General features: G+C 41.2%; 1 protein-coding gene across 15 annotated transcripts in view; it reads right to left on the bottom strand.

The window, feature by feature from the left end:
- Camk4 (calcium/calmodulin-dependent protein kinase IV) overlaps positions 1–27,001 on the bottom strand; it is a 280,008-nt gene that overhangs the window by 76,594 nt on the left and 176,413 nt on the right. For all 15 annotated transcript variants that reach the window (XM_087592142.1, XM_087592146.1, XM_087592138.1 and 12 more), the window contains 2 exon segments: positions 8,807–8,869; positions 6,827–6,909 (listed from right to left, as the gene is read on the bottom strand). In XM_087592142.1, coding sequence (XP_087448268.1) covers positions 6,827–6,909; positions 8,807–8,869 — 146 coding nt within the window.

Here is a 27,001-nt window from a genome sequence, read left to right as displayed (position 1 = left end):
AGAGAGAGAGAGAGAGAGAGAGAGAACTGAGACAACTGGAATCAGGGAGCATTTCAGGGGCGAGGTGGAAATAGTACAATGGAAGCTCCCTAGAATCTCTGAGGGCGACCCTAGGCAAGACTCCTAGTAATGAAGAAAGCCATTGACCCAGGTCTATAAATGAGCGGTCTGCCTTAGTGGGCACTCAGCCCTCAACAGACGCTTCTGTCCATTCACTTTTGAACATCACCATTTCTCTCTCCAAGTGCTCCTCTCCACCAGATATTGTTGGGAGAAAAACACCACGGCTCCAACACCAGAAAAGCAGTCTATCAAGTTTGAGCTGTCACACTGCTTATGATCCAACTTGCCCCCTTTCCCTGCCCCCCTCTCTGCCCAAGCCCCTGCTCCGCTGTGTCAGGAAACATCCAGCCCTCCTGGAAACCCCACATTAGTTGAAATTATATACTACAAAGTCTTCCCTGTGCAGTGTCTTCACCCAGTGGAGTATCTGAGGTTCATCTGTGTTTTGGAGAGTTTCCAATGCCTGGACGATACTTAGTTGTACATCTCACTTGTTCAGTCAACAGCTGGTGACATCTGTATTGTTTCTCCTCTTGTAACACACCGCCCTTTGTATGCAGGCATCCACTAGGATCTGCTGTACTACCCTCCAGGATGAACAAAGGGAAGCCTGCTATACTTGCTGATACCCATGACCTTTCTGATGCTGGAGGAACAAAAAATCTTTTCTTTCTCTAACCCAGGAGGACCAGACTGTGTAACCAGCATCCACTTTATACGTAAGATAGAATTGAGTCTGCCAGAGCGGGAATTCCTTTAACTTATTCTTCCCCAAAGATGTCTAATCTCGCGGGCCTGTGATTTCTGCATTGCTTGTCATTCTTTCTGCTTCTGAGGAAAGGTACCTTTCTTACCCTAACAAGTTTCTTAGACTCCTGATAACGTCACCAGGGCTTTCTCTGGAATGTTCTTCTGAACACATGTTCCCTTTCCCAAGGATCTCGCCTGCTTTGTGTATGTTCCATTCCACTAGAAAATTAGTATATTCCCAAGGCTTCATCTTAAAAATTATAACCAAGTCTCCCATGTACCTTCCAACTATCTCACCCTCATCATCTCCTTTATATCCAAGTTCCTACAGAAGGCACACTTATTTATCTGCTCGGAATCACAGTGCATAGTTGCTTCACATATAGCCATAAAACCACATAATGAGATGTATTTAAAATATCTACATCTAAAACAAGTATATGTATATCAATTCTCAGGTTAACCTAATGTCTTAGTAGGACAATTTGATACTTAGTTATAATTGTCAACTTGATGGAATCCAGAACTCCTGGGAGACAGACCTCTGGCCATGTTCGTATGGGGCTATCTTGATTGCATTAACTGTCTCCCTTTTCACGACTGAGCTCCTGGAGTGACTAAGTGGAGAGGATTGAGCATTAGTACCCCTCCCTGTAATGCTCTTGCCTCTTGACTGCACACACAGTGCAACCAGCTGCTTCTGGATCTTGCTGCCTTGATTTGCTGTCATGGCACATGCTACCTTTGAACTGAGAAGCAGAATAAACCCCCTTCTCCCTTAACTTGATTTTGTGCTCTATCATTGTGACAGAAAAAGAGATGATGACAGGAAGAATGCTATTCAACTAGTCTGAGGTTTTGTTTTGAACTAAGACGATCAACAATAGCTTACACACAAGGAGTACGACATGATAGGCTTTGTAAAACCCCAGGCTTGAATTCAGGCTGTTATTAGATGTCTAAGCTGTGTGAGTGAATGGAAGCGGATGAGCTTCTCTGATCCCCAGTTATTTGGTCTCTAAAATGTATATAAGAAGACCTATGTAGTGTCTGTGTTGGAGTGAGGCCACTCTGGTAAAACGCCTTGCAGATGTCAGGATCCCAGGATGTATTAGACGTGGTTCTTACAGTGACTGATTATCCTTTATAGAAATAAAGAAACTGTAGAGCTTTGCTTCAGAAGATTAACTTAATGACAATTTTAGAACAACAATCTTCTTTAGTCCAGACGTTTCATGAATTTGGTTAATTCTGTTATCAACCATGACGCCAACCCAAGGAAACAAGGCAACAAGTATTTCTGGAGGTTTTGGTAATGACAGTTTCCTGAAAATTCAGCTAGCCTCAACAATATCAGTTAAAATTCCAGGAGCATTAAAGCAGATGGATGTACTTGTCTTGATCATATAATTGACAGCAGCTCATAGGCTAAGTGCATGACTCTGAAATACTGTTACCCTGTTCCTTGTTTATAGACCCTTTGTGAGTTACTAAAAGAACATTTTGAGTTGCAGAAAGTACAAAAACCCAAATTTAGAGTCAGAGATATAAAATTCAAGCGTGAGTTTCCAATACACTAATATTTTCTTTAGCTCATAGTCCTGGCAAGAAAAGCAAAGGCCCCACAAATCCAGATGAGTGAATCGTCTAGACATAGCTTTATACAAGACTAGCCTATACAACTCGGATTCTCCACAGGCAAAATCAACATAAAAATAAATAAAATAAAATAAAATAAAATAAAACAAAACAAAACAAAACAAAAAAGACTTCATTCAAAAGCCAAGCTCTCAGCAGGAAACAATGCCAGCAAAACCAGCCTGTCCTTAGGTACCTTTATTCTTCCTCCAGTGCTGAAGAAACAGCTGACAGACTGAGAAACTGCTCAGAGCTGAGGGACAGAATTCAGCATGTAAGAGGTGTCAAGGGGGAGATGTCCCACTAAAATCACATAGCTGAACATGTGAACTCTTAAAGGATCTGTGGGTCTTTGGCAAAACCAGAAGGACCTACAGGGGACTACATTTTAACCAGCCTGGTGTCTCTTCACATTAAACCATTCTCTCTCTCTCTCTCTCTCTCTCTCTCTCTCTCTCTCTCTCTCTCTCTCTCTGTGTGTGTGTGTGTGTGTGTGTGTTAAAAGTTAAAGAAACAATGTGCTGTCTTCGAAGAATCAACATTCAAAGCTTTATGCTCCACAATCTTTTGACACTGGTAAGCAAAATCTTATAAAAAAAGAAATAAGCCAGGAGAGGCAGGAGGCACCTTTAAGTCTAATTAGAAGCCCGCCGTTACTGCTGTTTTGGCTGGAGGTAAAATACAACCACTTCTAGAGAGAGAAAAAAGAAAGAACACTGTACACTCCGCAGAAAGTGTGCAGCATTAAGGCTGACAAATGATAATGGACATCGCTGAATGTTACTGCTTCCAAAAATGCTTCTCTGTATTCAACACAGTGAGCATGCCATGTATATGCTGGTGAGCCTTAGGGGAAAGGTGAACCACCCACCTCACGATGGATGTCTTAACTTATTACTTTCAATAAAAGGACAGCTGAAAAGTCACGGGTGTTAGTAGTTGAAAAATAGGGCCAGAGAAGAAAAGTAAGGTGGACTTGAAGAGACAGTTAGGTGTTCAAACAACTTATTTCTAGAAAATAACACGAATCTAGTGTGTTGTGTGATGTGCTAAAGATCAATTAACAGGAAGCATGGAGCACACTGCATATTGTCTACAGAAGGTATGCATGTTGGTTTCCAGGACTTTGAATACATGGGGATATAGTGAGCCCCCACAAAGTGCATTGTGGTAAGAATATGATGAGACAACAGTTTTACCCTGGTGGTAAACAAACTCATACCAGAAGCTTCTTGCTCATTGAGAGGAAATAGGTGTGTTACCTGGGCAAATCCTGAAAAGAGGGGGAGAGAACTCATGTGCTGCTGGCAGACAACATTTTTAAGCTTTTCCAGAAACCCTCACAATTCTGGTTTCTCCACAAGAAACGTTTTGGTGAAAGAAAAATTAATATGAAAATATTTCTATCTTATTTCCTAGAGGACTATACCTATGATTACAAGATAGGCTACTTGATAACGCCAAGTTACATGCCCTTTATAGAAGTGCTTTGTACCGAGAGAGAGAGAGAGAGAGAGAGAGAGAGAGAGAGAGAGAGAGAGAATGTACATGTATGTGTACAACTTTGCCAGCTTTGACACAACTGTTTCTGTTTCAATGACCAATAAACTCAGTTTAGAAAAAGCAAAAAAAAAAAAAAAAAAAAAAGAAAGAACACTGATCTGAAAGCTCCAAGTTTGCTCAGTTAGAAAGTTTATTGAGAGGGAAGTTAGGGTTTTAAGAGTTGTGATAAGACTGAGAAGAATTGAAATCTGGGTGCTTTCTTTTTCCTGTAATATCAGAATTATGCAGACTTTTAAATAAAATGTATGGATATGACTTTTCTAAGAAAAGGCATTGGTTTTTTTCTTCAAGATCCTAAATCATTTCTTTAATCTCTCAAGGGAAAGAAAACCAATAGACTGACTAGTAATGCAAAATTTACTTCAACTTGATAAACTTTGAGAATAACTGTGAGTTAAGCAGCATCATGTCAACCATGCCGAGAACGTGAACAATATTCAGGGGGGAGGAGGGTCTATCTTTTAAAGTCACTGAGAGCTTGCACCGTGGTGAGTACTTTATTTGCTCTGTCAGTCTTTTATGAAACAAATTCTTCATTTATTTCTACAAATTAAATTTATTAACTTCATTTCTGTTCTTATTTTTTTCCTAGAGCTAAATAAAATTCATCCCAGATTCTCTCATAGAAGCTTTGTAAGGAAGAAGAGACTCTTGATTACAATTAATTCAAGTGAAGAGAGGCGGTAGGTAAATCATTAAGTAGAGCTGGTGAGTGGTAGCTTCTACGTGGGATTCTTATCTGCAACTGCTCATAATTAAGGAAGGTGAGGTTTCTATGTAATGGAGCATAATTAGCAGAGAAATATGCAAGGTCTCCTTAGAGAGCCTTCATACCGCCACAGCCAGTAGAATCTTACATAAACATATCATGCATTTAGACAAAGATTATAATCACAAAAATATTTGTTTACAGTGGTGCTATTAAAGGAGCCATTATAAATAAATACTGTTGATACTCCAGAGAAATCTTGTCTGAGCTCATGGGAACAGGAAGACGTAGGCCATCCTTATAGTGGGTTTGGCGTACCCAAGACTTCTTAGCAGCAGTAAACAGCTTCAAATTTGTTCCAAAGCTCAGGGAAGTTAAGCGCATCCCTCTAGATTAGCTTACCTTTGAGTAGTAGGGTCAGGATTCAGAACTGTGAGACTATCAACAAACAATTGCCACCAGAAGGTTACTCCTGCATGCCCACTCCTTGTGCATTATTCTTAAAGTAGTCAAAATGTTACAGCATTAAAATATTTTTTTTCTTTGGTTCTTTTTTTTTCGGAGCTGGGGACCGAACCCAGGGCCTTGCACTTCCTAGGCAAGTGCTCTACTACTGAGCCAAATCCCCAACCCCACAGCATTAAAATCTACTTATTTGTCTTGATTTATCTGGGCTGCTGAATTAATGGTGGCCTTATAACATACATAATATACAACAGACATTTATTCTTCATAATTCTATACATTAGGCACAACCAGGACACCAGCAGATTGTTTCTGAGGGATGGCTTTGTCAGAGATAGAGTGAGGCCTTGGATGGGTGCCTTCACCCAGAGGAAGGAGCAAGTGCCCACTTTGGGCTTCTTTCACAAGGCCACTCATTCTATCCATCCAGGCTCCCCGATAGCCTATCTCCCTCACAGAGGAACCACCTCTATACTGTCTGTCATCTTGGGGGTTAAGGTTTAAATATGTGAATCGGAGGGCAACACATACATTCAAGACCACTGCAGACGTCTGGAAGTGGTGTCTTCTTTCAACATTCAAAGCCAAACCGCTTTTGATACCTTTCTTCTTGAGAGGTCATTCATTCTTATGGTTGATTATTCATTTGGGAAAGACGTGTGGAGCTTTTGACAAGATCTGAACACTCAGTCTTGTGATTTCCTCTATCTGGTTAGCTATCTCTACTCTGTTCTTTTACCAAGACTCTTCCACCAGCTTCTCACCATTTCTACTTTATAATTACTTCATATTGCTATCCTCACTTTCATTCTTTGTTGCCCTGATGATTCCCCCACAGAGGATCCCTCACAGCCTGCCCACCTATAATTCTCCTGAGGAGGCATGGAGGAGAGACAACTATGGAAGCCTAAAGATGGCTTGGCTTACAGTGCTTTCGGATTGGGGGCATCCTCTCCTCTCCCAGTCTCAAACATCCTTGAGAGATAAGCTATGACCAAACACCTCAAAAGGCAACAAATGGGCCAAAGAAAGCCAAGCTTTACTCTGCAACATGAAACTTTTTACACAGACTTCTATACTGGAGAGAATAGGCTACAGATAATCATTTAAAAATTACTGACTTTTATGAGTTTTTGGATCATGAAAGAGAACACAACTTTAAGTATTTTCTCACAAAGATAATCTCGGGCTGGAGAGATGGCTCAGAGGTTAAGGGCACTGTCTGCTCTTCCAGAGGTCCTGAGTTCAATTCCCAGCAACCACATGGTGGCTCACAATCATCTATTATGAGATCTGATGCCCTCTTCTGGCATGCAGGCATACATGCTGGTGGAACACTGTATACATAATAAATAAATCTTTTTAAAAAAAGATAATGTCATAAATGCTACTATTTACTTAAAATATGTGGTTCTATAAATTGATATAATTTGATAAATTGATATAGTGCTTTTCTTTTTAATTACATACTTATTTATCAATTATGATCTACTTCTCTTCAATATTCTTCTCGAGAAAAACACATCAATTCATATAATCGTCTCATTATGAAGGATCTTAGGAAATTTTCCTTACCACCATTCTTTTGGTGATACAGAGCAAACATGTCTGTTGTTTTGCACTCTAGGTCCGACTTACCTGTCAAACAGTTCTCCTCCTGTGACTAGCTCAAGAACCAGGCTGATTTCTGTGGGGGTTTCAAATATTTCCTTGAGTTTTATCTGAGGGAAAGAGGCACAGTAAGAAATAGCATCAACAGTGGCTCAACTCATCTTCCTTGACAATGTCTAACAATATGGACAATTGTGTACATTACCAAGGGTTGGGTTAGATCAGTGAAAGTCCCCGTTCTAGCACCAGGCAGGCAGCTGCCGTTCTCTTTCTCAGCTGTTGATTTTGTCAGGAAGCTCAGTTTTTTCAAAAGTCTTATTAAGTTTTGATATTTTTCATTTTGAAATACTCTCTTAAAAACACTTCCCAAGTTCTACTCAAATGTTGCAATCTTTCTCCCTCCCTCTCTCTTTCCCTCCCTCCTTCTTCCCTTCCTTCCTTCCTTCCTTCCTTCTTTCTTTTCCCTAGAATCGAATACAAGACCCAACTTTACAAAATTGTTTGAAAGCACCATGGTTGCTAGAGATGAGCAATGCTCTATCCTGGAAACAACAGGTTTGGAATTCGTTTGTGAGGTAGCTCGGGGTGGGATGGGGTGGGATGGGGTGGGGGTAAAGTCTGTGTGTAAAAGCAGCCCACGTCAGCAGTTACAGAGTCCCTTGTTTCTGAAGGTTCTTGGACAGAGTGGTGGGAGAGAACTGACTGACCACACTAGGGTTTCATCACATTCAGATAATCCAACCAGATGTAGACGTCTCTCCAGACATCAGATATTGACGAAGCCAGAAGCCAGCACCGATCTCTATAGCGGCTTCCTCAGAAGGAGGACGTGGAGAACGGGCCCATGGGAACTGAGTATGACCTGTTTGAGAACTGCTTATTCAAAGCGTCCTCATACTTCACTGCATACAGAAGTCTGCTTTAGTTCTGAGAAGCAAGGCACCTGGCCCCACACTGTGGATGACAACATTCTAAGCTGCTTGTGGCAACCTCGTTCTCTGGCCGATGAGCCTTGATGTAGCTGGGGACAGTGTTTAGCTATCTCTGGCCACCAAAGGTTCAAGAGAGAGCTCGGCTGCAGTCGATTCTGAGAAACAACTCATCTGACTCTGCAGAGGAGGTCCTTCCGATTTCTTCCTTGAATATCAATCTGGGGATTTAGGGAAATGTGCAGCTAACACTACGGGTCCATGACAATAAGGCACAGGGTGAGAAGTCAAGGCACCAAGGATGGGGAAATGGCAGGCACAGGGATGTGTGGAGCCTGGGCCCTGGGTGGCAACCCAAGATTGATGAGTCAGTGCTTCAGTCCATCTTCCTATTTATTGTAAGAAAAGTATTTGCTCTGTGTAGCTAAGCGCACCTTTAACGCGCATGTCAAGCTGTGTGCCCTGAGCATTGCCGGTCATCACCCTGCACACAAATAGGTATTTTTCTTTTAAGAAAAAAAATTAAGTAGATGGTTTAATTTATAAAATCAAGATGCTGCCGTGAAAATGATTTTGTTCTTTTTCACTTCATTGATTCCAAAAAGCTTTTCACTCAGTTTTCCTCAGAGGCGTCCTGACAGCAGAGCTTCTGGAAACTGGCTAGTTTTCCCGTTCACGTACATCATTTGTTTGCATCTTTGCATTATTTCTGAAGCGGACACTCTCCCAAAGGCTGAAATGACTTTGCAAAGCAGTGCCTTTTGCTTCAAAGGCCTTTTCGGCAATGGCATATTAAAAAGATAGGCAAACAAAAGAGGGAGAAAGTCAGTGTTTCATTAGAATAAAACAAATTTCTCCATTTTCCCTTCCTTTTATGCATGAACAGAGGCATGGTATGCACTGCTAGTCCATCTATTCTGAAACTGATTGGAGGTGATGAGGTAAGGCCTTGGGTTAGGCCAGGCTGCCTCATAGAGAGGAAGGGCAACTTTTCCCCATCAACACGGACAGTGGAGGACAATGAGCCCATCCTGCAGCTTTGGAAATGATTTGAAATGGTAAGCTAAGAGCCACTTACGATGTTCGGGTGTGAGAGTCTCAGGAGAACTCCTATTTCAGTTCTCACGATCTTCTTGTCCACCTAGAAGGTAAAATGAGACAAACAGAAAAGGGCTCGAGCTTAGAAAAATGGTGACTGTGCCTCACATGAGAAACAGCATTAGCCAGATGGGTAAATAAAGTAACTGGAAAGGAGTGCTGTCTCCTTGTTTCTGTCTCTGTCTCTGTCTGTCTGTCTCTGTCACAAACAGACACACACACACACACACACACACACACACACACACACAAACAAACACATGGTCTTATTATATAGCTCAGGGTATCTGGAACTCTTAATCTGCCAACATCAGCCTCCCTGGGGCTGGGACTAAAGGTGTTTGGCAGATCCATACTCACGGATCTGCCTCACTAGCTCTGATACCTTCTTCACACTTAAAGCAAGGCTATATTGACTGACAGCTTAAGTAGTTCGACACAGGTGTCATGGGGAGCACCACAGGTGTGAAGCAGTTACCTATTCTGCAACTTTTTACAAGCTACAAGTAAAATGACTTTCTTGTTTGTGGACAAGATATCACTGATACTTAAGAGCACTGTTACTAGAGCAATAGCCAAGCCACTTCACACCTGATGGTGGGCTCTCTCCTGATCTTGCTCCCTCTCTTCTCAGATAGATGCCCTACCTCTCTTCTTCAAAGATGAAGTAGATCCACTGACTACTGGAGCACACAATTTACAAGATGTTTTACATGGCATCTACCCCCTTTCCTATCAAAAATCATAACTACCATTACCACTAACACACAAGTTCAGCCCAACCTGCCCTTCACTGGTAGAGGTCTTGCCCAACCTCATAGAGCTGTCGGTCACTTCACCACCTTCTTCAGATAGATGTACCACGTAATTCAGCCTAACAGTCACACACTGTCCTGTGGAAGGGTGATAGCATCAAGGCTTTCTGCTAGAACCAAGCCATCCCACAGAGTCCTCCCCAGAGACTGTGCTTAAATAATCAAGAATATATATTCCTTTTATATTTGAAATTGTGAGAGCAAAAACAAGCAGACCCCACTGTCACCAATGCCCAATTTTTATACTGCATGTCAACCTAGGGGAAATTACTGCTATGCACAAAGAACTGCTGATATTACCTAGTTTCTGTATTATTACATATGAATTCATTTATTCTTTGAACCTTATAATGATATGAGCCACCAAATTTTCTTTCTTATTATAATCTAGAACTAGATTCTATTAATGGCAATTAAGATACCCTGGTAGGTTCATCACTTGATATTTTGTAGACAAAGTCCATTGAATTTCTCATCTGTAAAATCAGAGATACCCCTCATCTGTATGCTCAGGGTTGACTCCTAGTTACAACAATGAGAGATGGGACTCTCTAAATGTCATACATAAACTGAAAACTAAAGTGTAGTCTGTGGTGCACGTGTAAAACCCAGCTCAGGTAAGGCAGAGAAAATGGATCTCTGTGGCCCTAGGCCTGCCAGCCTAACCCCTTTGGTAGGTTTCAACCAGTGAAAAAACTCTTTTAAAGAGGTGGGTGGCACCTGAGGTAGGACTCCCTAAGTTGTCCTCTCGCCTCTCTATATTCATGTACACATGTGCATATGCATGGGCACACACATATACATCCCCAACACACATGCAAATCATCAATATACCACTGATCTTGTTCTTATGCCACCATTTATGTCACCTGAGCTGTCTCAAGATCCAGGAGAGTATAGATCTTTACATGTGCATGTGACAAGACTTATGCTTCAATCACAGCCAAAGTCTGAACAAACTCAAGAGATGACTTTCAATAAAGAATGGACTCTACATCTAAGTCATTATTAGAAGAAGAAAAGGTGGGCTTGAGGAGAAATACAATTCGATGTCAATGTGATTGACACATTATAACTCAAAACAAAAAGCAATGTCATTTTGATAATGTTTTTCTTCAATGAAAATATTGAGAATAGTAGGTTCTTTGTAGATAAAGAATATTTAGAGAGATTTTAGAAATTTCATATGCTAATTTCCTTGGTTACAACGTATAATATGCTAAATATATCTATAGTTTTTCCTAAAAATAATTTAGTCATACTCTATAGTTCTTGATTAAAGAGATCAGTCATTATGTATAAACATTTGATTTTTATGATGAGGTGAAATATAAGGAAATCTTAAAGAACCTTCATCTATAACCAAAGACCATCATGCTAAGTGAAAAAAGCCAACTTCACAAGAAAAACATTATATTACCTTTCAGATACAGAATACACACACACACACGTGTGTGTGCATATGTATATATGTACACATAATATCAAAACACAAAGAAAGAGATCAAGGTGAAGGGGCAGCAAAGAAAGAGAAGATGAAAGTAAGTAAAACTCAATGAATATATGCATATATACCCATTGTTTTTACACTAATAAAAACTAAAAACATTCTCATTCCAATAAAAAGTTTCAACATCATAGATAATAAAATATCAATCATTACATACTTAAAGGATGTAATTAGCCATGAAAACTGTGATCATTTATGAGATCATTTAGTACACTCAGAATGTTTTTTACAAATCCATGCCCAACTATTATTCTAGTTACTTTTGTATTTCTGTTATAAAATATTCTGACTAAAGGCAGGTTGGGGAGAAGACGGTTTACTTGTCTTATGCTTCCGGGTGACAGCCCATCACTAAAGGAAGTCAGGGAAGGAACTAACGGAAAAACTGAGGAAGAAACCATGGAGGAGCACTGTTTACTGGCTCACTCACTCAGCTAGCTCACCTCTACAGTCCTGATTCACCTGTCTAGGAATGGTGCTGCCCACAGTGGGTGGGGCCTCCCCACATCAATCATCAGTCCAGATAATCTCTTCCAGTCATAGCTACAGGCCAAACTTATTGAGGCACGTATTCAGCTGAGGTTTACTCATCCCAGGTGACTTGAATATGTGTCTAGTTGACAACAATAGCGGAACAGCTATTAAGCTTGTAAAACAACAACAAGAATTGTATTCTACTTGCGTTTGATGGATAGCAGCTTTCAACTCAGAATACTTATTACTGTATGTATGAGTATCCCACAAAAATGAGTTATCAGCTATAAATTCTGTCTAGAGAGAGGTAGGGAAGATATGATCTGTCTATCTTCGTAACTGACAGCTAATACAGGAAAGACAGATTTACTGTGAGCAGAGAAAAACAGGCTGGTTAAGAAACCCACTCAAGTGACTATATATCCCATGTGACTATACATCACACTGATAGGCTCTAGGGCTTTTTCACTGTGAAAGAATAAGAAAAGACACATCTTAGTACATCTATCTAGTGTTCTGTGACTCAAAACACTTGGAAACTGCTTCAATAGTCTCCCTCAGAGACTAAAGTGTAGCTGACTTGCCCAATTTAGACAGAGTAAATATGGAGCAAACCTTTGCCATTGGCAAATAACTAACACCTTGTACAAGCTTACCTATGCTGTAGTTGAAAATTTGGCACATAGATGGTCAGAGAAAATCTGTCCACAGATAGCCAAAGACAGAGGCAACACAAGCATTGCCATCTGTTTTTTGTGGCTCCATTTTTCTCTTCTTTCCAACTTGTAGAAAATGTGCCTACAGAAGCTCCAAGCCTTTACTCATTTCAACAGAAGGAAGGGCCCCCCTCCACCTGTATGATAATCTCAGTGACTGCGCTCACTGTCTCGGTTGTTTTCAATGCATAAATCCATATGTAAAAGACATGTGATTATGACAGGACCACCCATGGGTAAGGAGCCCCCTCCTTTGATCAGCTTTGAAAGACCTAAAATGTCGAGTTGGGGCAGGACCTGAATCTCCTGAAAACAGAAGTTGTCAGACACCGAAGGCTGCTTTGATGGTTGTTTTGTTTGTTCCCTTTCTTATTTGCTTGCCTAAAATCATGAAATGTTACTTTCTCTGCTTTTTTCCATGTCTCAGATTAAATAATTAATCTCCAATTCTTATTAGTTTATAGCAATACTAGCAATCAGTAGATTTAATACTCAAATTACGGTTGTTTAACAGTACAACATAGACACTACAAGGAAATAATTTAAGCTGCTTTCCATGAAACTCTTCGTAAGTCTGCCAAGGGCCAGCCACAGCTTGGTGAGAGGTTCTGAGGAAGGGGTGTCTGACAGCATTAAGAGAAGCAACTCTTGGTTACAAGCTGATGGCCCATGTTCTGCTCAAGACAGCTTTTCAGATAGCATTCTCTTGACACAGCTCTCTCTTGCAATTCCATAAACTCTCTGGATATCTCATCTCTTGAAGATCAAAGGCCCAGTCTTTTACTTACATATCAATTCAGTCACTACCCCAGGTGTCCTTTTTATTATTCCATGATCCAGTAAGCATCCTGTGACCCCAGTCCCTTGATTCTTAGAAAGAAATGGCAAGGATATTCTTTTACTATTGAAAATGAATTCAGAGATCTGCCTACATTTGTAAACACAGACAATGAGCTAACAGGGTAGGAGCCCATCCTGAGACTACAATTTAGAGGCCGATGACCAAACTAGCTCTGATTCAGGTTAACCAACTAGTTCTGATCCAGGTTGACCTTGAACTCAGGAATCTGCTGTCTTTGTATCTTCCTGACAAGCTGGGTCATAGTGTAGCTACCTCTGATCTTTTGGTTTGTGAAGTTTTTCATATAATTCATATTACATCCTTATATTTTGCATAGTTGAAAAGTGATATATTTTCACTTTTCAGATATATTTTCATGTTTTCAGAGTTGTTTCCTACATCCTTAAGGGCTGTCCTGAAAGTTTCAGGGTTTACTATTTTGCTGAGACATAGACACATCTATCTTCCCGGACTCCTGCTGTTTCTGATTATCATGGAGTCATTAACCTTGGCATGGAAAACATTTCCCAAAACAGGAACATGATGTAAAATTTATATAATTTTATACAAACAAGCCTTATTCCATGCCCACAGCAACCATTAACACTCACATAGCCCCATGCCCTGCTGTCTTTGATCCAGGGTTGGAAGCCGGGTCACAGTGTCCCTTGAATGGCCAAGCAGAACTGGCCATGAACCCATATTGAAAACTGATGTGTGACAACTGCGTCCCTGATGAATAAGGCTGACAAACTCATCTGTACCTAGAACTCTGCTTTCTTCCTCTTCATCTGTAGTGTGTCATTTTGTCCAGTATTTTGATGTTTCTAGTGACGTAAGTTGAAGGGAAGAAAGCGAGATAGGAAAATGAGGATTACCAAACATTAAAGGTAGGAGTTGAAGTTTGGATAAATCAGTCTCTAAAATCCATAGCTCCCATTATATTCTCAAAACTTCACATATATCTCCATATAACGAAGAGTCAAGGGTATCTAAGTTTATTTTTCATTATGTGTAATGAGTATTTATCATCTAGGGGTGTTTTTTTTATGGTGCTCAGCTTCATATTATATAATGTGGGATCCGTAAAAGAACAAGCAAAATAAGGTCTTTTCAAAGGAATCTTCCAATTTAATTTGGGGAGATGTGTCTACATAGTAATATCAGAAGATATTTAAGGGCCTTTCTGGTCTCCGTCTGTCCCAGATCTAAGGCCTCCTGTCCCAAAACCTTCCCAGAGAAAGCTGGTCTCCCAGGAGCGCTCTCACTCCTAAGCCCACAGGTGAGACCCCACTTTTACTCCACTAACTGTCCAAAGAGAAACCTGCCAGGAGCTAACAGGGCACAAGAACCTCAGAGCAGCCTGGGACAGGATCTTTCCAGTCTTCATCTGCACCCAGAGCTAAGAATGTTCCATGGCCCTCCGGACCCAGAACAGGACACCGATGACTTATGCTCTAAGATCAACAATCGAGAAATGGGACCTCATAAAATCACAAAGCTTCTGTAAGGTAAAAGATTATGAATAGGACAAAACAGCAACCAACAGATGGGGAAAAGATCTTTACTAATCTGACATCTGAGAGAGGGCTAATATACAATACATACAAAGAACTCAAGAAGTTAAGACTCCAGAGAACCAAATAACCCTATTAAAAATGGGGTACGGAGCTAAACGAAGAATTCTCAACTGAGAAATATCAAATGGCTAAGAAGCACCTAAAGAAATGTTCAACATCCTTAGTCATCAGGGTAATGCAAATCAAAACCCCGAGATTCCACCTCATACCAGTCAGAATGGCTAAGATTAAAAACCTCTGGTGACAACAGATGCTGGCAAGGATGTTGAGAAAGAGGAGCACTCCTTCATTGTTGGTGGGATTAGAAGCTGGTACAACCACTGTGGAAATCAGTCAGGCAATTCCTCAGAAAATTGCATATAGTACTGCCTGAGGACCCAGCTATACCACTCTTGGGCATACACCCAAAAGATGCTCCAACATATATCAAGGACACATGCTCCATTATGTTCATAGCAGCCTTATTTATAATAGCCAGAAGCTGGAAAGAATCCAGATGTCCCTCAACAGAGGAACAGAATATGGATACAGAATAAGTGGTACATTTACACAATGGAGTACTACTCAGCTGTTAAAAACAATGACTACATGAAATTTTTAGGCAAATGAATGGAACTAGAAAATATCATCCTGAGTGAAGTAACCCAGTCACAAAAGAACACACTTGGTATTCACTCACTGATAAGTAGATATTAGTCCAAAAGCTTGGAATACCCAAGAAACAATTCACAGACCATATGAAACTCAAGAAGAAGGAAGACCAAAATGTGGATGCTTCAGTCCTTCTTAGAAGGAAAAACAAAATACCATGGGAGGAAATACAGGGACAAAGAGTGGAGCAGGGACTGAAGGAAAGGTCATCCAGAGACTGCCCAACCTGGGGATCCATCCCATATGCAGCCACCAAACTCAGTCACTACTGTTGATGCCAAGAAATGTTTGCTGACAGGAACCTGATATAGATGTGTCCTGAGAGGCTCTGCTGATACAAATGAGAATGCTTGCAGCTAACCATCGGACTGAGCATGGTGACCCCAATAGAGAAGTTAGAGAAAGGAACTAAAGGGGTTTGCAACCCCATAGGAAGAAAACAATATCAACCAACCAGACCCCCAAGAGTTCCCAGAGACTAAACCACCAACCAAAAGTACACATGGAGTGACCCATGGCTCCAGCCACATATGTAGCAGAGGATGGCATTGTCTGGCATCAATAGGAGAAGTCCTTGATCCTGCGAAGGCTCATTTCCCCAGGGTAGGGGAATGCCGGGGCATTGGAGTGGGAGTGTGAACATCTTCATACAAGAAGAGATAAGGAGAGGGGGGTTGGCAAGGGGGGAAAGGGACTATAGCATTTGAAATGTAAATACATAAATTATCCAGTAAAAAAGAAAAAAAAGAAGATAGTAAAGAATGTGTTTTGTCTTAAAAGATCCATTGGAGGCTCATGGGATGACTGGCTTTCTGTTAAGAGCTCTTGCAGAGAACCCAAGATCAGTTCCCAGCACCTACATGATGGCTCACGACTGTGTGTAACTCCAGATGCAGCTCTAATGCTACCTGTGACCACCGTGGGTTCCAAGCATATATGTAAGTGCACATGCATACAGGTAGGGACTCATAAACACACCTAAAAGCAGGTTAAAACTCAAACCTCCATTCTTCAGTAGAAGATAACTCTCTGGGTTGAAATAATGTTATTATCAAATATGATTTGTTTTAAAACTTTAACTTATTTGACATTTTACAAAAATCATCCCATGGTTAACAATAAATGCAAAACATGTTGTTTAGTGTATAAGGTACATGGAGATAGTGTGGCATGGGTTGCGGATGATGGCCAGTGAGTGATGGCAACCAGTGAGTAGTCGGGATATAGGCAAGAGGCTTCAGGAGGAAGAAGAAACTTCTTTAATTTAGGGGTAAATTATAAGTGTCATGAAAAACTTCTAGTGTGCAGAGCCACTCCACTTGTGTATAAGCCCTCTGTAAGAACATCCGACAGGGACAGATTTCTTCCGTAGTGGCTCATGAAAAGCTGCACAGCCTTCTGCAGTGCACTGGTCTGGTGACCTTGGCAACGGAGAAGGTGGGGAGCTGACACATGAAAGCATCACATTCAGTGGCAGCCTTAGAAGTCTGCACGGTCACTCTCGGATGGCGCTCCGCGTTTGAAACAGTTTCCAGAGAGCCAGAGGTGCAGGGGCCACCTTGGTGATGGATTTACTTGAATGTTAAATGAGAGTAAGTCTTTCCAATTGGGTTCTGCAGACGATGTTGAGAAAACACTGATGGATTACTATTACTTTTAAACAGTCTTAAAGATAATAAAAGAGTGGCCACAGTGAGGCAAATTCATACCGTCTTCTCACAGTGAGTCACTCTTCGTAACATGAAGACCTGAAGCTAGGTATGTATGGTGAATCCCATGCACAGTACGATTTTATCAACCTAGTTGTAACTTAGATGTATAAATGTGTACATTCTAGTTTATCTGCTAATTTTATAATAGAGTCTATGCTTTTATCACCCAAGGTCAGACATGACTCACCTGACCATGTTACTTGCAACCTGGATCTGAAGCCTCTCTCTGAGAGCTCTCCGGGTAATCTTTGTCAAAAGAGAAAGGTGTGCTTTGTCTGCAATGTCTCCTTCAAGTACAGCGGCATTTCCACACAAAACTGGGACTAGGGCTGGCAAGACGGCTCAGTGCTGCACAGTTGTGGGATTCTATGTCGGGTCCCTAGGAGCCTTATAACACATCAAGAATGGCGGCACTCACCAGGCCCTTATTACTGAGGAGGTAGAGGCAGGCAAATCCCTGGAACTCACTGACCTACCTCTCCAGTCAAATCCATGACTCAACCAGCCTCAGTGAGAGACCCAGTCTCAAAAATTAAGGGTGGAGAGCAACTGAGAAGAAATACTCAATGCTGACCTCTTACACACGCGAAGGTGCATGCACATGCACACATCTATGTGCACACATCCACCTAAACTAACAGACCCAGGACATTAGGCTTAATTATCCTTACAGAAAATGAGACGGGGCTGGGGATTTAGCTCAGTGGTAGAGCGCTTACCTAGGAAGCACAAGGCCCTGGGTTCGGTCCCCAGCTCCAAAAAAAAAGAACCAAAAAAAAAAAAAGAAAATGAGACTATGTTTCTCGTTTCTCTTTGTTCTCTGCCAACTTTGGCTCATTTTTCATTTGAATAATCCTCAGAGAATGATGCAAAGCACAGAATCGTGCTTCTCAGAGGCATTGTCAAAATGTGGAAAATATAAATTTCTAATTTACATATAACAAATATCTTTAAGCTTTCGGAATGACTTCCTTCTGCACAGGTTCGGCTTAATTTCCTGAGCCTTGACAGGCCTCTGCTGACTCCTGTACACTTGAAAAGAGACTTGACAAGTGGGATTTTGTTAAATTCAAGAGCAGTCCTAGTGTACAAGGATTTGAAAGGTAAGGACTGCTGTTTAAACATGCAAAAGTCAAACGTGGTACACATGCGATCAAAAGGAGGACTTCTTCCATAAAGCTAGTCTCCCCAATACTTGCAGAATTCTAACTAAGGATGGCTCTTTTTATCCCTTGATCTTCTTGTCTAAACGTAAATCTGGACACGCTGTGACTGTCTTGCTTTTGGCATAGACCTTAGAAGTGAGCTATATTGGCTTCAGTAGGAAGTACATCACAGGTCCTGGGCCTTGCTGCTTATGGCTGTGGTCCCATCATGACCAGCATGCAACTTTTAACTTTCCCTTGTAGTCACTTCCTGGCTCCCTGCCCCTCATTCCTGTTCTGAAGACTATTACACATGAATCTCTGCTTCAGATATTACCTGTGGTTGTTCTTAGTAACTTAGGCAACAATGTAACGAATGACGCATCCAACAGTCAGGACTGCTTACCACTTACTCAGTAGTTTCCCATTTCTTCCGCTGATCCTGCTTTGCAAAGGATGGCTACACCTCAAGCTACCCATCCATTGGACACCACAAACGCCTTGATGTCCAGCACACTGATTTCTGCCTCTACCTTAACTTGGAGTCCATGGTCTGTTAGTTCGTGCATGGCTCTACACATCCTCTTAACCCTTCTGCCTTCTCGCGTTCACTTGTAATTTCCAGACACAATTCCTAAGCTTGTTAAGCTTCACTTGTATTCGATTTCTTTATCTGAACTAAGTCCATTGGGGGTAAAGGAGCAACTTGGCTAATGTCCAATTTTAAATGTATGACACCAAGTTTAAGGGCCCTCAGTGCTCTCATTCTACATAGAAAAATTTATACCCTCATTCCTCCAACTCCTGATATACCTGCCTCCCTTCATCCTCCTCTCCAATCATTGAGGATGCATAAAAATCCAAGGAGAATTATCTTACCATTATCATCATCAACAACAAAATGTGTTTATCTCTTACTTCAGCAAATACTTTTTTAACACCTGTTACAGACAGACAATATTCTGGGCATGACAGTGTGTCAGTGAATAAAACAGCCTCTGGGGGTATTAAAAACACTCTGTTCTAGTAGAGGCAGAATTTGAATAAATAAATGATAGGCCTTGCACTGCTGTGTTCTATATTGCAAGGAATCAAAGTGAAGGAGACGGTAAAAGGTGACATTGACTCAGGCACGTGGGAGCGACAGTGGAGCGCATGCCCAGAGAGAATAAAACTGCCATTTTCACAGATGCAAAAGACAGAGAGCAGCTTCTGGAATATACTGATGAAGCCACGGCCCCCCGTACTGACTCCACCCTCCATTCCCTTTCTTCTATTCCAGCTTACTGGTATGTTTTAAAGAAAGCAAGGAATTTTCCTTCTGGGTCCTTCCACATTGAACGTCAGTCACATTAACTGCCGTCAACCAGTTGTCTCTCAAATCATTTGGTGAGTCTGGAGTGAAAGGAAAGGAGGTGACGGCCTAGAGGTGGGGTGGTTGACATGCAGTGGACATGGTGAGGAAGGACAGGTGGCAGGTATAACCTGTCAGGGAATTCAATATCTGATTCGACATTTCTGGTATACAGTCAATTTTGCCGTGAGTGGAAGAAGACAGGCTCAAAACAAGCATTTCGCTTTGTTCTCTTCTCACTTTGCATTGGAAATTCTGAAAGCCAGGGTCTTCTAATTGTTCTATTACCAGTCACCTCCTCTTCCTTTCCGACCCTAAAACTTTAGGAGAGGGAGGGGCAGTAAAAGAGGCAAGAAGAGCCTTTGCAGAGAGAACCGGAATTGAGGTTGGACAACACACTAATGGCTCTGGAAGCTTAAGCTAGAAAAAAGCATCCACGCTTTGGAAAACAAAGCATTTGGAAGAGGTGGCCTCAGAGCAAGGCAGCTCCTCCAGAGTGAGTCCCCTTTGGCTTGCTCCCTTCTTAGGTTCTTAGTACAAACATACCTGCTCACAGACACTGGGATTTTGCTTCAAAGGGGAGAGTCCTTTTACTGACAGTGAAGGACACAGGCTTGACATTCCTGGGGGAGACTGTAAGCTGAACGAAGTTTATACAAATGATCTGGGATGATGCCAGAGTCCCACGGAAAACAGAGCTGGTACAGCAGAGGAGGGGACGGGAGGAACGCAAAGGAGGAAGGCCTTCAAGGATTTGTACACTTGAGCCTCCTCCCTTTATCTCTGTTCTCTCCCCAGAATGAAGGCTGTTCAGGGGTGATCCTGATCTAGTTTCTCTCATCTTTACCAAGACCCAGACCCAGTCCTATTTGTGAAGCCTGTGTGTGTTCCCCTCTTTAGAAGAGCTCTCCTGTATGAGCCCTGTACGTTCTTACCTGGGCTCGAGGCACTAAAATTTCTCACTCTGTCTCCGTTCATGTCTGGTACTTCCTGTGCTTTAAAGGCTGCAGCGTTTAATGTCTACAATGATGCCCTGCTTTGACTCTTATCCTCTCTCTGCAGGGCCTCCTTCTGCACAAAGCAGACACAATGACTCCCTAAAATGTAAATCAGGTCATGCCACTCCCTGGGTTAAATGCCGCTGTTGATGCCCCACTGTGCTGAGGCTGAAATGAAACTCTGCCACACACAACAGAGCTCACTCTGTAGGAAATGGAGCTTTCCCCCATCCGGAGGATATTCAGCTCCTGGACCACACTTGACAGCTTTGCGCTCTGCCCTCCGCTAGCGGTTTTCTTCATGCACTTCACTTAAGAGCACCTTTTCTGACCGTTCCACAGGCATGACTGCAGACACTTAGAACACTACCACTTGGGCAGCTGGTGCAGGAGAGTCCTGAGCTCAAGGTCTTCATGGGATGTATTGCAAAATAAAATATAACACAACAAGATATATAACCTCATGCATATGCCATGAATTGTACCACCCAACTTATTTTAAAACACTTACAAAAATGGACATTATCATCTGATTATTATTCCGGTCTATTTTTTCTTTCCATGGAGCATTAACTCTATGGTGACATCCATGAATCTTTTCCCAGCAATTGGTAAACCCAGTTTTATTTACCTTTGCCCTACATACAGCAGTCTACTGAATAGATGATTAAGGAATGGGAATTGGTTAATGGTTATAAAAAGGGTAGCTTAGTTTAATACCAGTCTTAGTTAAATGAAATTAGGGCTAATTAACTAGTTCTCATCCTACCATTTTAGGTCTTAAGTCATGTGTGCACGTATGCATCTGTACACATGTATGTGTATATATGCATGTGGGTTTTGTTTTTGTTTTTTTGTTTTTTTGGGTTTTTTTTACTAATAATGGAGTGGGGATGACTACCTCAGCCAAGGTAAAGCATCAAGATTCTCCAAACACCCACACAGAACCCCGTAGTTTCTAACCATATAACACATGCCAGAGCAATACAGCTTATCTATGTTCTCCCGAGGAAAGTGAGTAACAGTCTGTGAAATACAGTTTAGAGATCTCAGGTTGAGTTACTGATCTTTAAGTCCACTCCAGCTAGTACTTAAATCCTGCCTGCTTTCTCCCCTATGGTTTTAGACATAAGGAGACCCCTACAGTATTTCCTTCAAACACCACTCCTTGCTTTTACTTGAACTAGTTCATGATTTGCATAAAGTACAACAGCAGAGGCAAATTAAAAAAAGATGAAATGATGGGACCTCCTGTGACGCAAAGCCTTGACAAGTACCAGTTCTCCATCTTTCCAAAGGAGATGCCAACACCAGCATGGTCAGGTCTAATCCCAAAACAAAGTGATATCCCATGATCCCAAGCCACCCACATCTTCTTTCAGGGTTTATATCATCAAAGAAGGGAGAAAACAAACATGCCACATATCTTAAGTGTAAGATATAGAAAATATGAAAAATAGCTACAATTGTAACACAAGGAGTTGCCATTATGTTGTTTTATGTAATTTTAGCTTTTAAAAAATATCTTTTCTATATTTGTTACTTTTTCACTAAAAACATCACTAATGGCCCAATATCACCAGATGTTATGTCTGTTCTTTACCAATTGAGCTAACATTAGCTTTGTGGCAGTGAACATCTTTGGCCGTACTTAAATTTGTATTTCATTGTATCTGACAATCAGATGGCTTGGCTACTCTGAGCCCTCTCTCTGGTCACTTAATCTGTACAAGGACTACTTAAGTTTCTTTATGTATAAGACGGACACATTGGTCACAAACAGCATTACTGGTGTTACATGGATTATCAGTCTGTGTAGAAACTTCTTGGTCCATGGAAGCCCGGGGAATGAATGCTGTTACCGTCCCTAAGACACCATTTACAAAATAAACATTTTCTCCTATTTCATTTAACAATTTCAAACTCTTGCAAGAGAAGCTACCATAGAGTAGGGGAGAGCTTCAACAAATCCATTAAAGAGCAAGATAATGTCCCTGCCAACCAGTGACCAGAGGGAGCAACTCGTGTGTGTTTTCATTTAAATACATTTTACTTGACCTTTTCAGAAACCAGAACCAAAACAGCACTCCTCACTTTAATTTTAAGGAATATTTAAGGCCATTTCCTATGTTTAATCATCACAATTGACCATTAGGGTCACACTTCAGTTGCAGTTGTCTTAAAATCAGCCATGCCACATATATATATATATATATATATATATATATATATATATATATATAATAATTTCTTAGTATCTTTAGTAGTTTTAACATGGTCAAGATGATACTTTGCAAAATGCCTTTTACATTCTCAAGAGGACAAAGAGTGTGATTTAGCTTCCAGTTTGTTTCTTTAAAACAACAATGGCTCAGTTCTTTAAAACAACAATGGCTCAGAATCTGAAATTGCCCATAGTGGGGACAAAATGCCAGAGATGCTTAGAGCTGCCAAGACAGTCCTTTGATCTGTATGATTCTTAAAACCAAGTCATCATATCCGTTAGAAAACCAACCCGTTAACTATATTTAAAAAGCTCATACCTTCATCATCTATTAAATAATTGAAATAAAAATTTGTGGAGTCATTAGCATTTTAAGACTCTTCAATTAGATCTTGGCAGTGAATCCTCTACCGAGAGAATATTTAAACACAAAACACCTCGATGCTCTTAGCGACTACCTTAGGTCCTTGCCTGACCACCTCTTCCTCCCCAAAAGTAAGTACTCTTCCAACAATTTTGAGCAATGTGGTTACCCGGACCCACACACCAGTCTTCTGTCAGCAGCAGGCATTATTAATGACCTGTTTCTCCAGTCCAAGAAATTATTTCAAAGAAGGAAAAAATATATATCTTCGACTTTTTTTAAAAAAAAGTATTTTCCCTTCCAGATACTCAGTAGTATTAGGTTCAAGTAGAAAATAAAGGAAACTTTTATTTGAATGTATAAGCAGGTATTAGTGTGGTGCTTACATTTTGACTTGACTTTATCAATATTCCCTCTTTAAAATATGTCAAAATTTAAAAGACAAGGGTAGTCACCGTAGACAAGCTCTGGTTTATCAACAAAAGATGTTCGTCACGGGCTCTTGTGTGTCACTGCTTTATATCTTCAAACAGATCAGAGCACACAGTGTAAGTGGGTGCCATTATAAAAAAAATTATTCTAGACTATTCTGATTTTAAAATCTTAAAGAAAAATCCTGGCACTAAGATAGCTGGAGGGCCAGCACAGAAACACTAATGTGGGGCACAGGTCACATGTCCCCAGCTGTCCCTGTTTTACTTGTTGGTGGACATCTTGGTTCACTTTAGTTACCACACAGGAACATCTAAGACAAGATAAAAATAATAAAAAGGTTCACTTGGCTCGTGGTTCTTAAGGACTGGGGAGTTCAAACAGCAAGGTGACAGCATCATGACAAGGACCTCCAGGCTGTATCACACCTTAGTGGGACATCAGGAAAAGAACTGGTTACAGAAGAGACGCCTTGCTTTATGGCTCAGAGAGCTAACTCAGTGCTGTCACAGCTACACTAATCTCCTTCAATCGTGGCCCAGCAGCGTGATGTAATCATCTCATGAAACCACATCACTTCCATACCAGGCCCTTGGGGGCTTGGCTTCCAGCACATGAACCTCTGGAGAATTCACATCCGAACCACAGCAGTGGATAACGCATGCCGAGATGCATTAAAACACAGCTTTAACTGAATTCAGAGAGGAAATGCATCCTCTGCACAGATTCTATGACTCGCCCTTGTTTTAGAGCATGGTTTAGAAGCTATGGTGGATTCCACTATGGCTGTGTCAATAAGGGGTTAGGTTGTTTTGTTTTGCTTTGTTTTATCAGCTTGGCAAGGAACAACAGCTAATCTGGACCAAGATCATTCCTGACTTGTTTGGCCTTTTCTCCTTTCACTGCCTTGATGAACCAAATTTTAAAAGGCCTAGTTTAGATTCTCAGAAGTCTTGTCATACATGTTTCTGTGTACTTGGGGCAAATCTCTGACGCTCTATGAAATGGAACACTCCCACCATAGAAAGCTTTGTATTAGCATAGGAAGGAAGGAAGTGTGTCATACTCAGTAATTAATCACTGGCCCCGTTCTGACTGGTATTGTGTATGTTGCTATTAGAACTACAGAAGGAACATTCCAGAATGTTTAATGTGAAAAATACTAAGAACAAATTCAACACTGAAAGCTATTTGAATCTCTTCTTGTTAAGATGCTCTGACCCCAAACATCTGCTGAAGTTAATTAGTGCCTTCGCACACAAACTCACAACTGGGAATATCTTTAACCGTCTTTCTCCTTTTTCTTATATTGTCAGAATAGATGAAACTTTAACCAACTCTGTACCTTAAAACAGTTTAACACTGACGAAAAGTGTAAACCTCACAACTTCTTGTTTTTCTCTATTAATATTGAAGGTATGGCTTCTCTATTTCTCATTAAGATATGAATACTAAGTGCATTTAGGCAAATAGACTATGTGGCTTTTCTGTCTCTCTCAGACATCTCAACCCCACTGCCCCCGTCCAAGGCTTGCTTGTTACAAGGGGCTTCCCACTCAGCTCTTAGAGACTTCTGTCCCTCACACACATCCTCTGTTTGGCTGTTTACACATTTCCTTTCCATGGATTAAACTTAAAAGGTCAAGATCATTTTAGCTCCAGTTTCTCACTGTAGAAGTACTAGGAGGTTAAATATGGTCGTTAGAGGGGATCACAGAAAGAGAAATGTACCTGTCTTCTGAGTATGCTTGTCTTTTGAGCAACACCACCTGTTTAAATGATCAATATCCCCGTCCCTTTACCCTCTCTCCCAACCTCCTCATTGATTTACTTCTGGATTATGCTGCTCATCAAGCAAAGCAAAGGAAATAAAGTGACCATGACAGCTCACCAGGTGAGAAGACAGATAAGCAAGAAGAACTGTAACAAGTGTCAATGTTTATATCTGAGAAGGGAAATATGCAAACAGAAGCCCCACAACTTACGGCAAGGGAGTCTCGACAAGAATGCTGCAACTTGCAAGTGGTATGGGGTATAACGGGCCAAGATTTTAACAAGTACACCCAGCCATCTTCTCTCTTCATTAGACATACACCTACCTGTCACAGACCAAATAGAAATATCTCTGCTCCTATTTCAGGAAACCTGACTTAATGGCCCCTACGAAAATCAGTATGCTCCAACTGACAGGCGCTTGGAAAAGTTACACCTCACTTGGCATGGCTTGTTATCTCCAAGCTACTTTCCTTAGTGTGTGCTAAGACCTCAACCGGCCCCCAAAAGTCTATTTGTGCTTCTGATTTATTCCCCTTTCCATCACTGACCAAGGTGACCTTGCCTGCACCTTCAGGGAACACAAAGGAGTGGCTTATAGCAGTGTTTAACGGGGGCACAGCTTTAAACCAGAGTGAAGGTTCCATCTCTCCTGTGCGTCACAGCAGTGCGTGAACGTGCGGCTTGCATCAGATCTCAACGTTCCCGAATGTCAGGCAGACACTGTCATTTGTAGCCAGAGCTCACACCTGGGACCAGGCTCTCCCAACCTCACTTTCTCTCTCTACCCTTATGATTCCAACATACTTAGATTCTACATGTAAGTGAGATCATCTTCACACGCCTGTGTCCGGCTGACTGCACTTGGTGCAATGTCCTCTGGGGTTCGGGCATAATATGCAGCTAAAGATATGATTTTCTTCCTTTTCAAGGCTGGATATTGTTTGACATTTTCAATATTTCCTTTCTTCATTTACCATGGGAGGAACGCAGGCTGTTTCTAGACCCTTACTGTGAATGAGGCTGTAATGAACACAGGAAGGATGGCCTTTTGCAGGCCGTGATCTTATCTTAGGGCTTCTATCCAGGGAAGGGATTGCTGACTCAACGCTACCGTTATTTTCCGTTCTGGAGAATCTCCACGTTGGTTTCCATAATGACTGTTAACAGTTGACATTCCTGCCAAAGTTCATCAAGCTTTCTTGTTCTTTGTATGCTTAACAGTACTCTCCCCTCAATCACAGCTATCCCAATAAAGATATTGACACCTTGCTGGGCTTTTGATATAGCTAGTGAGGTTGAGTATCTTTCTATGTGTCTGCTGCGCACTGCGTGGCACCTTGGGGAGGGCATCCCTTCACGTTCTTTGCCCAAATCCAGTCATCTGTTTTCTTGCTAACGAGTTGCTTGAATTTCTTAAATAGTCATTATCCCTTTACTAGATATATGGCTGGCAAATATTTTTATTTTTAAATTATTCTTTTGCAGTGTAGAAATTTTATTTATTATTCGTTTGTGAGACAGATTCTGTCTACTGCTCTGGGTGGCCTGGTATCCCAGTGTAGCTCTCACAGTCGCTTCAAACG

Source organism: Rattus norvegicus, chromosome 18 (assembly GCF_021556685.1).
Source record: "Rattus norvegicus strain SHRSP/BbbUtx chromosome 18, alternate assembly SHRSP_T2T, whole genome shotgun sequence".
In the NCBI taxonomy this organism is placed as follows: Eukaryota; Metazoa; Chordata; class Mammalia; order Rodentia; family Muridae; genus Rattus; species Rattus norvegicus.
This window is presented reverse-complemented; position numbering and strand designations above follow the sequence as displayed.